This window comes from Psittacula echo, assembly GCF_963264785.1.
Source record: "Psittacula echo genome assembly, chromosome: 4".
NCBI classification, from domain to species: Eukaryota; Metazoa; Chordata; class Aves; order Psittaciformes; family Psittacidae; genus Psittacula; species Psittacula echo.
The window spans coordinates 118,155,263-118,170,596 of record NC_137738.1 but is presented as its reverse complement, the minus strand read 5'-3'; the positions used below and the strand labels follow the sequence as shown (position 1 = coordinate 118,170,596).

Sequence of the window (15,334 nt, the reverse complement as noted above, 5' to 3'; positions counted from 1 at the left end):
AGCGGGGAGGAGGAGGAGGAGGAGAAGGAGGAAAGGGGCGGGCCGGTAGCCGGGGCCGGGAGGGTAAAATGGCGGCGGTCGGCGGCGGTTGCGGCTCGGCGCGCGCCCGGGCTGGGAAGGGCGGGAAGCGCTGTTTCCCTGCCCTCTTCCCGCCTCCCGTGAGGGGGGAATTCTCTCCTCCAATGCCGCACACACGCCGCCGTGACAGGGATGGAGGAGCGGCCTCTCCCGCTTTAAAAGCGAGCGGCGGCCGCGGTGGGATTCCCGCCCTCCTCGGGGGCCTGGGACCTCCCGCCTGAAGGGAGCGCTTGGCAGGCGGCGCCGGGTGCCTGAGGGGCCGCGGGGAAGCGTTCTCCTTCCCGGCGGGTTTTCCAGGGAGGGTTATTGGCGGTCTCCGCTGGCGCAGGACGGAGGAGTCGGCGCCATCTCCTTCGCGCCCAACGCGGCTGAGGGGAGGCGAGGCCGGCTTAGGGCAGCTTCTATCCCGGCATCCCGATAACACACTTTTAAAGTACTACGGTAGCGTTTTATGCAAAAAATTACATCATTTTTGCCTCAAGTTTTCGACTTCGCTTTTTTTTTTTTTTTCCCTTGGAGAGTGATTTATTCTCCATAATAAATGTTTAATGGCAACTACAGCATGTGAAGGGCTGGAAATAACATTTTCATTAAAAGACGAGTCTGACTTAAAATTAACTTTCGGTTACATAATTTATGCGGATGACAACCAGCCCTTCAGTTAACTCTGCCTTGGTCACACCGAACAAGATTTCAGGCCCCTGCAAGATAAGTTTTCAGGCAAAGGGCGGTTCTCCATCCACAACCCCTACCTTTCTGCCGTCTGTTACACTTGCAGGCTAACTTGCTCCCTTTCCCAGGTACGTGGAATTGGGAATAGGAATCACATGATGGATCTTGGCACTTCCGTAGCGTTGTGGAGTGGTTTCTGTTTCTGTAGTACCACCCAGTGGTGAGTGAGTGTATTATCCTGAATGCCTCCAGTTCACCGCCTCGTCTATAGGATTAAGGAAACAAATCTATTAATAGCCGCAATGCAGATGCAGTACAGTTTGGTAGAAAGTAAAATAAACCAAAACTGCCAAATTAGGGAAAGGAAAAACAAACCCGTTTTGAGTTGCTCAGTGGTTGATTTAAATGGAAGGAGTATAAATTGTGCAAATGCAGTTGTGTTTCCTTAATCCCATGTGCATGTTTACACAGGCTGATCCCAGCGCTGGTGGTTGTGTGTGTAACCTCCCACTGAAGTCCACAGAACGCCGTCTTAACGATCCTCAAGGCATCGGTTTGTTAAGTAAAGAACCCCACTGCTGTTTAAAAACAAGAGACAAGTTACTGTAAACAACAGGCCCAGTCTCAGCTACAACAACTACTGTGGAAGTCAGCAGTATACTGGAATGATCTTTCACCCAGACCTCTCGTCACTGCTTGGTTTTGGAATACTTTCCAAAGGTAGGGTTAGCACCAAGAACAGGTATTCCAAAATAGTCCCTGCTGGAATTTCCATTTACTGAATTAAACTAATAGGGAACCACTCTGAGAGTCCACATGAAACACAAATTCCTTACCTATCACCTTAATTTACATCATGTTAATGCAAGGATCTTTCCAACAGGATTTCTGAGCATAACAAAGGATTTCAATACAAGAAGCCTGCATGTAAATAAACTTAAAACCTCCCCGAGATGTTTTACTGAGCTTTCTTGTTACACAACCTAAAGAGGCTTGAATTCCTGACAGTTAGAGCCTTACCTAAACAACGTATTTCCTGTGGAAAGACGGAAGTCTAACCACCACTAACTAGTTAGTTATTAATCTACACTGGTGTGGTGGTTTGGTTATTAAAATGACGCAGATGCATCCGACCCTGTAAGGCCTTTTCGGGTAGTGTGATACTTCCAGATAGCTCAAAAGCTTGTGTAATGGAAAAATAAAAGAGCAATTCAGAGTATTTCAGTTACCACATTCTGCTCATGCCTGACTTAAGTACCAACCACTTTTCTACAGCACTTCTTTCAAGGCTCAAGATCTGTCAAAGGTGGATCAGAGGCTTCTGGGTTGTCTATATACATAGTTACATTTCATTTAGTGTTGCGCTGTCTTTGGTGGGTCCAAGATTAATGATCTTTCTTCTGTACGTCAGGTTTCTCATGACTTGTCTTTGCAATATGCCACTTGCTGTTTTCCTAGTTGTATCAGTCTGCATTTCCTGGAATACCCTCTACTTCCGACCATTATCAAAATCGAAGTTACTGAAGTTGGAAGCCGGAGCTGTACAAGGAGATTAGAAAGCGTCTTAACTTTGTCATACCAAGATAACATAAACCCTGTATCTCCAAGAAGTCATGCTTATTTCCTTCCTTAAGCTTTAACATCATATTACCAAAGGTATTCCTGCTAGCATGGAATCATTTGCTATATGATGAGTTGTCTGCATCTAGAAGAAGACCACATTTTTTTAATAGAATCATAGTTCTATAATCTGCATAATCCGATTTGAATTTGCACTTTTCTTTCCCCTTTTCCTTCCTTATAGACCTTGCAGTTTACTTTAGAATAGAACCAAAATTAACTGCCAAAACACCTTAAAAGATAGTTTTTCTGACAAATCAGCTCTTTGATGTGATTGCAGCTCCACACAAACACCCGAGTCAGCACGAGGAAGGGGCCGTTTGAAGCATGGTGTCACATGCCAAGTTCTATGAATACAACAGAAGACTATGGGTGACCTTGAGTCACTCCTTGTGTGCAGACGGGAATGCTGCCAAATTATTTTTACTGCACCCAAGAATTTATTATTTTTCTTAATAGAGGTGAAATTGAATTTGTTTAAATTAAACGTTGGCTTCCAAGCAGAAGACAAGAGCTATAACCAGCCTGGTTGCAGTGATCACCAGCCTCGTGCTTTTTCTTCTCTTGACCTTTATTCTCTCCTCATGCCATCCTTGCAAGGTTGTTAGATCCCTAGGAGGCCCTTTCCTTCCATGGACAATGATGCTCCTCATCTGGAAATATTTGCTCTGGTAAACTGCCAGCACAGTTCTTTCAGAGCAGTGACTGGGATAGATGCAAGACCTGAGCAAAACTAAAATCCTAAATTCAAATTTAGGAGAGGATTCAGAGTATACTTTGCAAAATCAACATCCCACTGTGTGTTCCAGCATTGAACCGATACTGTAACCCTGGTTTTCTTTAATGTAAAGCTGGAATTAACCATTACCAAAAGACAAAACCAGAATAACCCTCAGGTGGATTAGGGGTTGAGGTAGCAAGACCTGCCACTGCCCCTGTTCTTTCTTTGACATACTTCATTCATCCTTTCCTAGCCTGCCTCATACTTTGCATTTTGAAGCCTTCATTTTCTATGTGTACATAGATGCTTTGTCATTTGACCTCAGAAGAGTAATTGTGGAATGTGAAAGACTTAACTGAAACATTTTTTTTTACATTAGTCACATCAACTGCTTTAAGCAGAGCTTTGTCTGGCATGGGATGACTGAATTATCTTCTGTTTGAACTTGCTGTTGCTCTAATGTAGGTTCCCCTTCCTGTCACAACGACAGCCAGATAGATTGCTGCCATGATTTACAATGAAAGGCAAACTACCAATGATATCAGCAGATGCTACCAGATGGGAGCTGAGACAGCTGGAAAGTAAAGAATTAACATCTGCTATACAGAGAATAGTGTCAAAAAGGTCAATTCCAGCCAGTCCAGTCTCTGTTTGTGACCTCTGGTCTGGAATGATGCTGGAAATGGTTGGAATCCATTGCCTAGGAAATCCTTCATTTAACTAAAGGAAGGCGGTCTTTGTAAAGTTACCAACAAAACTTGGCTGAAGTGCAACAGAATCAGTTTAAATTTACACATTCCAAGTCCCAGCACTTCACTTGCATTGCCCTATCAGCATTTTAACCTTTTTAAGCAGGTTTACTTCTAACTAGACTTTGGTATCACAGCACCCTGTGAAGACACAGTTACTTTGACTTACTCCATTAGAGAATACATTCAAAATAATTCATAGCCCTGTTTATTAGGCCAGAAATGTCATGTAATAATAGATAATGCTCAATATACCATCAAGCTACATTGAACAGTCTGCTCCTAAATCAGCTAACTCAGCATTTTGGTAGGAGAGTAGTCTGCATACTTATGAAATTACCAGCGTTGGGTCTGGGAAGAATCACACTGTACAGCCCAGTAAGCAGGACACGCTCCAGTTTTGGAGCCATTTCAGACTGCATCCTGCAGCCTACTTCTTAACTTCTAATCTTAGGTGGCAATTTCAGTTGGAAAGTTTTTTGTTTGAGTACTTCTGCAGTACTCGAAGTAAAGGACTGGTGCAGAGCTGACTGTACTACTTTGAGATTCAGTGCTGCTGGTCTAACCATTCCTGTTTCTAGATGAGAGCCTGTGGATGATACCCACATTCTCAACCTCATTTTGGGATAATGTCCCTCAGCTTGTTTCAATTTTCAATTTGATTACTTCCACCTATAAAGTAGTGGTCAGGTGACTTGTCATCTTATCCCTTTGATTTGAAAGCAAGGCAACAGCTACACATCTGAGCATGAGCAAGTTCCACCAGCCACTGAACCATCTTATCGAAGAGAGCAGACAGCTTTTTTTGTTGTACCTCTTTTGGACTTTCTACTGGTAAAGCCCGTGTTTACAATCTTTTCCTGATGGCAAGTGTCACATTAACCCTGAAAGCAAACTGCTCATAGGTAAAAGCTCTGGGGAGAGCCAATGGCTAATTCACAAGCTAATTGCAAAGATCTGAGAAGTTCCTAAAACCGGTTCTGAAGGTTGATGCAAACCCCTCAAGCTACATCTAATGCTGAAGAGAAGCCACAAGAGAATTCTGGTCATGACTACCTGGCTATCAATATACACGTAAAATAACCAGCAGTGGCAAGAAGTGGGCTGCAGTCAGCTCTCTGCAGCACATACACACTTAGCAGTCACAGCAAACTATTTTAATTCCTCCTCTCATCCTCCTACCTAAATTGGCCAATTCTTCATGAGTCTGAAGTTACAGACTCTATGACGGACTGCAGACTTCAAAACTCTGAAAAAGACCCAAGATCGAAAAGGTGCTCACAATAAAAACCCAGGCCCCTTGATGTACTTTAATGGGGGACTTGGAAAAGGCTACCCCATGCACTGCCAAGGAAAAAGTGCTGTTTAACTTTTAACTTACAAGGGGTAAATAAAAGTGACAATATAAGTGCCTTGTTTTCATATGAATTCAGTCATTCCCAACCCTACTCTTCAGTCCCAAAACATTCCTCCTTAACCCCATCCTTTCTCAGCTGTTTTCTTGTACCCACTTACAGCACAAACAAGCACTCACAGGTAGTGAGAAATGTGTACCAAGACCAACAGCAGCACACAAGATGTGTGTGTGTGTGTGTGTGTGTAGGAAATCAGTGACTTCCTCTGCTTTAAGGTGCATTCTATGTGAAATCTTACCTGAAAAATGAATCTCAACTGGAACAACCTTTTCCCAAAGGAATCAACTTTGGACAATGAAGCAAAGATCTGCTAAATCTGAAAGCTACATTCAGTCTCAAGAAATGCAGTGCAGAGGTGCATTCACGAAGGGCAGCCAAGGGGAGAGGTGTATTCTTTTACTCATATTTGGCACCAATACGGTTTCTAAAAAGCCATCTCCAACGTTTCCATTTTACTCCATAACATTTGGAGACAAAGCTACTAAGTGGGAGAAAGGGGAGAAGTCCAGACATACCTTCCAGCAAATACAAATACCAGTTCCTCAGTTCAGTCAATGCCTCTACATTTTAATGCATTACTTCCAGCATCTTTTCCTGATCTTTTATACCATTAAGAAACCCACAACTGAAGTCTTTTTGCCAGTGCTAAAGACTATTAGAACTCTTAAAGCTTCCTTGAGAGATGAGCATTTCTAAAGCTTTTTTGCATAAATATTAGCTTTATTGGAAAATAGTTCACTTAAACCAGCTTAACACACACCAAATTGTTCTAGTTAAAAAAAAAAAGGAAAAAAGGAAAAACCAAACTCTCCTAAAATGCTTTGGAAAATCATCTGCTTCGGTTACAGTAGCAAACACATCATGGTAGCCTGAAACAAGTACCTGGGGGTGTCTTCATCAGCTAACAGGCAATCAATTCATGTAAACACAGAAAACACCCTTAATATCTGTAGGTATGAATGTACCTGGAGTACACAGAACTGGGGGGTGGGGGGGTGGAAAATCTGTATAGAAATAGCACAAACATTGGTTTACATGTAAGTACAAGTTAGGTAGATGTTTATATGATGGTTCATGCTTTTTATCTGTATATTTTCATTTACAAAGTGTGCATTAGAACTAGAACTGTCTTAACGTACATTGTATTGTCCACATTCAGGGTAACTGCACTAGAAGTATGCACACACACACGTCACATCTTCAGTGGTATCCAGAGCTCTGCATAAGCTGTAGTTTTATAGCATCTGCAGAGCTCAGTCAAAGGCACCAATTTTTAACATAACAAGACCACAGTTAAGATTTTAGCTCTAAAAGGGAAGCAAGAACTAAGATTAAAGTGGTACTAGATAATCCAAAAGTCAGCAAAATAAGGGAACAACTCTTCTCTGCATCAACTTTAAAAAATACATTTTGGATTTGTTGTTTGAGTTTAGGTCAGATTTAATTCTTCAGCAACCAACCAGACCACGAGCCTCAGAATAACCTGAAGCTTAACCCAAAGAAGTAACACACATAAAAGCATACGAGCATTTTTTGTTCACAACCATTTTCAATGCACTGTTAATGCCACTGTGTGTCAGAACCAATTCAGTATTAGCACTGACTCATGGGATGTGATTATTCCGATGGCACACCATCAGTGGTATTTTGTTTCTATTTTAGTAAGACCTTCTTACTTCTCTGCCCAGCTTTTCATAATCTGCAGGTCTATAATGCTGCACCTCGGCCTGCTCACAAACCATTTAATGTCCATTCCAGATGCACCCTTCAACAGTATTTCAAATACATCAAGCTGCCTATTAAAGAAGCTCCCGCCCTCACACAGAACAGAGCCATACATCAACAGGACAGGAAGACATGAACGAGTTTAAATCATGAGCTTTAAGGAGAGAAAGGAACGAGCACTGTAGCTATCAAATTAACAGTTTTGGTAGGCTCTAAGTCACAGCCTTAAAGGGTTTGAGGAACCTTCTCTCCAAGGAGTAGCAACTGCCAGCTCACAACATCCGTATTGCCAACTGATCCTCACACAGGAGCAGCTGTGCTTTCTTAGTGCCAGCCAAGTAAAACAACTGGAGAGATGTTCAGTAACAGAAAGGGGCCAACACTTGACACCAGGAACATCCTGGTCACAGCTAAACTCTACGCGAACGCTGCTAACTCATGCACTTCTACCTCAAACGGTTAACTACACAAAGTTAACTACAGTATCCAAGCTTACACACAACACCTCCACAGCTGTCCAACCTTGTTTTACAGCTCTGTGTGAACGGCTCTACCTCACATCATAGTGACAATCTTACGGTTGGAGGCCAAATAAACAGATAAACTTTAGGAATGCTTAACATCAACTGCTAGTAAACAGAGACAAGACATAACAAAGACAGGGAAGCCAAGACTGCACAGTGTTCATACTGCTTTTTGTATCCATACTTCATATATCTGTGAAAATCATTTAACTACAAAACTTTAGGTAGAAAAATAACTGTAGATCTCATCTACATGTGTTATTAACACATACAAGTATCAATTGTTTTGTCAAGTTACAGTGCAATACCTCTTTGGAATCAACTGCAAAGAGTCCTTGTGGAGAGAGAGCTAGAGTACCTTATTCCTGGCATTTATAGTAGGGGGTGTTTGTGGAGGTAAGTCAGAACAGCTACTGTACTTCCAAATGGAACCCAACTGAGTTGAGGTTAACTTCAAGCACAATCCTTGAGATGAGGCAAGCCAGAAGCAACAGTTAGCTAAGCCCTCAAGGAACTTTTCCTTCAGGATACAAAGCTGAAGTATGATCACAGCATTTCATCCAAGAAAAGAATAAGCCAAAGAAAGAAAAATAAATGTAAACCAAGTTTATTTTGCTTTTAAGTAGTGTTCTTTAAGCACTACAGCATGGTAAACAATGTAAATTAGTATAAGTCATCTCAAAAGCCAGAGGTTTGTTTTTTTTTATTTTATGAGTTGTTAAAAAGATGCAGCCTATTCTAACAGGATAAATATTTTAACCATTTCACTTCGAGTTAATGAAGGCTCACAAATGAGCAACACTCCTCATTGAGGAAAACAAAAAGCTGTTGTCGACAAAGCGACAGCACACACACAAAAACAAAAGAACTGTGTAAAAATAACTAACTGTACTGTGTTCCCATACTCTTTCCAAGTTGCTTTACAATGGGATGATGATATGCACATGATCTTGCTGCAAACTTGCCATACAACTTGCAAATACATGTAGCCTAGCCTTACCACTCAGTCCAAAAAAGCTGCTAACTGCTCCGAACAAACGCAGCGCTATAATCCTCTGCTTAACAATGAAGTCAATCCATTTTTACTCATTCCCTTTCCTCCTAGGCTGCAGGACAGGCTAGAAAGAAAATGATCCCGAATTAAAAATCGATACTCTTCCAGGAAAATGGTAGGATTTTGCAATAGAGTCTTTTACAAGGTATGTTTTTTGCCTATTTTTCCCCTTAGCCACAAAATGGGCATGAAGTAAGTACTTTGAAAATGCCTTAATTTTCAACTTCATGCAAATCTAAAGAAAGATGACCAAACAAAAGCTTAAACAATGGAAGGATATTTCACAGAAAATTTCTTATACAAAAAACACATAAGAAAAAGGGCCACTAGGTGACATTTTAATTTACAAATTGGCATCATTTTGGTCAACAAATATCCAAGTGCTGTTTTCTTCTATCACAACAAAGTAGCTGTACAGAAAGAAAACTGCAAAACTTGTTTTATTTTGTTTTGTTTTTAATCGCACATCTCCTCAGGAATTTCATGTGGATTAAGGATGCCAGGTACAGACATCTGAAGTTTATGCTTCTCCTCTTGAGCCTGCCGAAGGGCTGTTTCTCGTTCCTCCAAGAATAAGTCTGATGTGTCTTCACCTGCAAATTCCTGTGGGATCCACATAAAATCGTTAGTTTATTGGCGAGTGCTTTAAGGCAGAGTAATGAGCTTCCAAAATGACACAGAAAACATCTTCCCTTTGCGTTCCCTGCCAGACTACTGTCTTGTTTTGCTTTCTGTTCCTAATGTCAGAATTAATACAAAGGAGTGGAACACACTGTAGGATGTTCACTGTGCATCACAGAACAGGGTGCTATAGTAACCCAGTGTTTGGAGCACACCACCATTACAGCAGTATCATTAACAATGCTGAAATAGAATCGCACAATGGTTTGGGTTGGAAAGCACCTTAAGATCGTGCAGTTCCAACCCCCTGCCATGGGCAGGGATGCCTCACACTAGACCATGGCACCCAAGGCTCTGTCCAACCTGGGCTTAAATACCTGGCGATTGCAGTCTCAAAACTAATGAACAAGCTCTTTCCTACAAACTTCCCGAATTCTGCCATCTTTAGAAAAATAAAAGCATAGCATCACTTCAGCAAGTTTCAAAGCACATCCCAATCCCAAGCAGGACTGAAACAATATCTGGTTAAAAATCAACTTTATTTCCCATTGGAGTAAGTTTAGCAGCCGTTTTAGACTTATGAATTGTGTGCACTGTGTAAAGCACACGTGGTGGCATTTAACCCCAGTTTATAAAATTAAATCACACTTGAGATAGATCCCATGATCCACCGGTCATGCAAGCCATCTGATGAGAGTTCCAACTGAATTTTTAACAGTTGCAAAATAACTTCTATCTCCTAAAGAAACACTGAGTAAGAAACACTGCCCAAGTACTTTCCAACCATCATAGAATGGCTTGGGTTGGAAAGGACCTTAAGATCATCCAGTTCCAACCCCCTGCCATTGGCAGGGACACCTCACACTAAACCACATCACCAAGGCCCTGTACCATCCATTTCATTCTTGAAGCAAACATACCTTGATTTGGACAAGGAAATCCCTTAGGTGTTCCTTGAAGGCAGGAATATCCTGGTTTAAACTGAAGAGCCCTGTTACAAACAGCTTCACCTGGGCACTAACAGGAAACACACCAGTTAGTATATTCAGACGTAGTAACTCACTGGAATGTTTTAAAGAATGGTGGCAGACTTACTCTTGCAGGTGTGGAAACGCAGATTTGAGAAGGTTAGCAACATACTCCTGAATAAACATTTGGTTGTTCACTGGATTCCCAGGGTTTAATGGAGTACTTATCTTTCCCTCTTCTACTAAGTTGAACATGTATGCAAGGATTGATGCATGCATTGTCAAACCTGAACAGATCAAAGTTATACACATGCTGTTATTACTCATAAACAAATGTGTAACATCATTTTGGTGTACAAAAAGGATTGTTTTCATCAACCAGCTCACATCTGTGCATTCTTACCAGCAGTGTGCGAGGTGTCTGTTACAACTGAGAAGATGTGCTGCAGGATATCACAGAAGTATGTCTGATAGAAACTCTGGGCAGCTGTCTCCTCTTGTGCAACGTTCTGTAGTAGAGTATAAAGTATCTGAAGACCTGCAAAATACACATTAAAACCCCCCAAGTTACTAAGAGAACAGCACTAAAACATCTGTGTGTATCTCTGCCTTTCCAAAATGATACAAATATCCCAAGAAACTGACAGGCCTGGAATATACAAGCATTACACACTAAGGGCTGTTTCAGGCACTTCCTCCAGTAGCCCCCAGAGGGCCACATTTACACAGCACACTGATTTTCTCTGCATTGTTAGATGACAGAAGCATAATGACCCAATTGCATCACTTCAGTGGTACTAGTGAAGGTGAGAGAAACCCTCCACTAAAAGAAGCGTTTTCTAATAAAGGGAGACGTTTTGGTGGTTAGAATTACATGAAAGCTTCAATTACTTTACTGGGTGAAATGGAACTGAAAGGGATGTTTTTATCCCCATCCCTTCCAAAAAACGGTACTTGGCTAAAAACCGAGTGGCTTCACAGCAAGTATTCTATCCAATAGTCAAGACACTGCAGTAAGCACAGTAATGTTTTTAGAATTCAGGACTTTTAAACAGCCTCCCCTATAGTTTCCCTTGGTAAGTGTTATTCTGAAAGGCTTTTTAATTACTCAAACCTGTTAAATGAAGTGATACATTCAACTACTCCATGAAATTTCACCCCATGTTTAAACAGCTTCCTTTTGCCCAAAGGAAGAATAATCCACCTTCTTAATCTAAGGTGTTTCTCCTTCCTTACTCCCAGACTCTGAGTTCAGCCCCTGCCCCAATCATTCACTTTGCTGGGCTTTTCAGTGGTTACTTAACTGTCTTACTGAGGTACTAAGTCAAACCCCACAGGCAGCACTACCAAGGAGCTGGAACACCAGTCAGAGCTGTTGCATCACTTCAGCCATTTCAGAGAAGTGCCAACCCTCACATGGAATAGAAAGCTGAAACCATAAAGGTGTGTTCTTAACAGATGAGAGTGAAAGGGCATCCAAGCATTTCAGCCTATTAATGTGTACCTGGCTGACAGCTTGAAGCTGAGACAGAAGTGTTATTCTTGTGCAAATGCAGTACAGAATCATGTGGTTGGAATGTTCATTTTGACTAAAGATGCAAGAAAACACCATTCTACCAATATTGCATATTAAACCCTTCCATTTACCTGTATCTGCAACGTTTCTCATTGTATGTTTGAAAGCCCAAATGATAGAATCCAGAACGAGTTTGAACTGTGCAGGTGGAATGGCCAGGAACGCTGGGAAGCAATGAGAATTTACAGCCTGGAGTAGCAGGAAGAAGTTTGTTCTATGTTCAGGATATTCTTCAAAGTCCTAGAAGGAGGAGGGGGAGATGAAGTTATATTTCCTAAAGGTCCATCGTAAGACCCTGTGTTGAGTGTCAGTAACTGACACAGAACAGCATTTAGATCTATGTGTAAAACAGCCTTAGACACAAAGCAAAGATTACATTTCTCAGTGAACTTTTCCTCCCAGTTTTCCCAACTAAAGCTTAAGACCATCTAGAGTCACACAACACAGACTGAGCCACACACTTTGTCAGTGCACAGCCTTCAGTACTACTCTGCCCCCAGATAAACAGGCAGATGGTCCCAGCACCTATGTTGCTACAAGGATACAAGTTGTGGTTACACGCTATTGCAAAGCAGCACTAATTCAGCTGGTAGCACTCCAAGTGTCGTGCAAATACATATTGCACACTATGGCGTAAGAACTGCGTTAGAGAGGAAATACTCAAAAGGACTGATCAGTACTTATAGGCATACATTTTAAGTATTTATGAATTCTAGCAGTTAGTCCTACACTGGCATTGGACTCAAGTACATTTCTGCTTCCAGAAGCACAACATTCCAAGGTCCCAGAACTGAAAGATTGCTCATTACTTAAATCAGAGAAATTTAAGGTAATGAGATTAAAACATCTCACTGGACAGACGTCAAAGCAAGTATCATGGCTTGATCAGAGACCACTTCAAATGCCATAAATGCACTTTGTGACTGCAGAAGAACAGGGAGACAATCCACAAGACATGTGGAAATGATATTCAACGAAACAAGGCAGGACCCCGCCACTTAAATAAGACGAAAGCTGTCTAAAAACTCTACCTTTACCACAATCTGCCTCCCTTCACTGCAAGAAAAGAGTATCTTTCACTTACAGATGTAGAAACACAGCCAAGAGAAGTACCAACAAGCCAAGACTAATGCTTTCCTAACACCCCACTTGCCTTCAGTTCCTAGAGAGATGCTTACCTTGTTGATCATATTTAATGTGCACTCAAAAACAGCATCAAATATCTGAGGTATTTCAGCAGTAATGTGTCCACCCAGCTTGTTGACAATGATGGCCATAGTACTGAGTACTTCGGGTTCTCTAGCAGCTGGAACATTTCTCTGGTAGTCAATGAGAACTGCATCCAACAAGGGAGGAACAAAGTTTTCAGCTACCTGATTGAAAGAGGAAGCCATGGTTATAACAGTGCAGCTACTGAAGAGTCTCCAGCACACAGCCTATTGCAAAGTTCTCTGTTTAGTTACAAGTGATATTGTTCCCAACGAAGTTGAAATACACTTCCACAAACTCCCCTTTGTATCCATTCAGACTTCCAATGGGGTTTCCTTACTCCTCCTTGATTCTCTTTAGGATTACTCTCAGCTAAAACTAACAAGTTCTCAAACACAGCCCAGGCTTACCTCTGTGTGATCGTACTTTCTCCTTTATATCTTACAGACATCGTGAAGCAATTTCTTGTGACCCGCTGATTCAGCCAACAACAGAACAAGACCCAGAGCTGTTCCTACTTCTGTCTTAGGAGTTATTTGTATAGAATGAACCTACTTACCATCTGAGGATCATTGGACCTGCTCACCCAGCCAGAAATGAGTTTTAAAGTTTCCCTTTTGACAGTCCTCATACTTCTAATCAAGGGCTGCTTTGTCACCATTTCACCTGAAAAAGTTGCGAAGCTTCAGTTAATCAGGTAAGGTGTAACAAAAAGATTAACTTAGAATGGTATTACAAAACAGAGAATGCTTCATTTTTGTATCTTAATGACTGTTGAAGACTTCTTACATGTACTGAGCAAATAAAGTATCTCCCCACTCCAGCTCCACAGGTCCAAGTTGCCATTTAGCATTACAAAACCACTACTGGCAGTACCCAGCTTACAGGGTTCAAAAACAAAGCTGCAACCTACTTTTCAAGTAAGGGAAACCAGCACATATCCACTGAACCACACGGACCGAGCTTACATCTGGTTCTCATTAAGTGATGGGGAGGAGAACAATAAAGCTCCTGATTTCATCTAAGAGAATGAATCTTTCCATGTCTTTGTATGTGAAGTCTGCACTTATCTTTACGAAGCCTTATCCATAGTTCAGTTTCTTACCCCAAAATCAACATAGTCTCATCAGCAAACCCCAATTTAGTTAACTGTACAGCCATACAACCATTACACTACATGCACAGGAAAACCTGCAGCCAGGAAAAGGGTAGGATCACTTGTTGGCATCAGAGCCATCGCTGGCAAGGTAGAGCCAGTTGTAAAAACAGACTCCAAGGCACCAGTCACAAATCACAAGTAGCACATCAGAACTTTTGTCCTAGCAACTGCTTCCTAAAGTTCACTGCTTCCAACAGGGACAAATCCTGGCCATCAGAGCTGCAGAACCAAAAGGTATTGATTTTTCAGCCAGCTTTAATCGGAGTTCTGAGAAACCACTTCAAGGTAAACCAGCTGCTCAGTTACCACATGTTACTGAACACCCCCATCTCCCAATATCATTGTCTGCACTGGCAAGAAAACTGACCACTACACAACTCAGCAACCAACTCGTTTAGTTTTGTAATGAACTACTACAGAAGTACACTGTTCTGACATAGCACAGACCCTAATTTATCTAGTAATAACAGGCTGGGCAATTGACGATTCCTTCTGCAAGCCTGGTTTATTGTGACTTTCAGGCATCCTCACTACAGTTACACTGCCATAATAAAGCTATTTCATAGCACAGTATCGTACCAAAACTCTGCCAGCATCTTTTGAATGAGATTCTATTTAAAGATAGTCTTTTAATAATCAAAATCAGAGTAAGCTAAAAGAACACATGCTACAACTCTCTCAGCAAGGTGCCTATTAATTCTAAGCATCTTTGGTGGTTTGCATCTTTCCTAAGCTCTCATTTACAGGTGTTTCTCCTTTCTAAAATCAGTTCTTTATTGCAATAGAAGATCTGGTTAATAAAAACCCCTATCTAGCTTGTCCATTTGCCCAAACAATACAGCAAACACAGTAACATTAAACGAACACAGCAACATCAGCCTCATTGGAATGTACTCTGAGACCTGTGACACACACAGTTAGCCCCCACTTTCAGGAAGAACATGGAATTCCTTACCATTAGCCTGAATAGCTGCAGAAATATTTTCACTTAGGCACTTGTACACATTCAGCATATCTAAATAAATTCTTCCAAGCTGAATCACAAAGGGGTGGCCAACTGCTTTACACGCTCTGACGTTGGTTTTCAGGATGCTACCGAGCTGCTTCACTGTTTCAGGATCCTTTAGAATATCAACGTTCTGGTAGAAACAGAAAGTCCATGTTGTTTAGAGAGTAAAACCGTCCTTAGATTTCAACATAAAAGTGTAAGTTTAAGGCATTTACTTTACACACTGCATTAAAG

The 15,334-nt window shown here is 41.5% G+C and overlaps 1 protein-coding gene across 2 annotated transcripts in view; it reads right to left on the bottom strand.

Moving 5' to 3' along the window:
* Window positions 1-8,088: 8,088 nt before the first annotated feature.
* XPO1 (exportin 1) overlaps window positions 8,089-15,334 on the bottom strand; it is a 40,432-nt gene continuing 33,186 nt past the window's right edge. For both annotated transcript variants that reach the window (XM_080615162.1, XM_080615163.1), the window contains exons 19-26: window positions 15,047-15,230; window positions 13,492-13,598; window positions 12,902-13,096; window positions 11,795-11,963; window positions 10,551-10,685; window positions 10,275-10,434; window positions 10,100-10,196; window positions 8,089-9,161 (exon numbers count right to left, since the gene is read on the bottom strand). In XM_080615162.1, coding sequence (XP_080471288.1) covers window positions 9,015-9,161; window positions 10,100-10,196; window positions 10,275-10,434; window positions 10,551-10,685; window positions 11,795-11,963; window positions 12,902-13,096; window positions 13,492-13,598; window positions 15,047-15,230 — 1,194 coding nt within the window. In that variant the 3' untranslated portion in view covers window positions 8,089-9,014. The remainder of the gene's footprint in view (window positions 9,162-10,099; window positions 10,197-10,274; window positions 10,435-10,550; window positions 10,686-11,794; window positions 11,964-12,901; window positions 13,097-13,491; window positions 13,599-15,046; window positions 15,231-15,334) is intronic.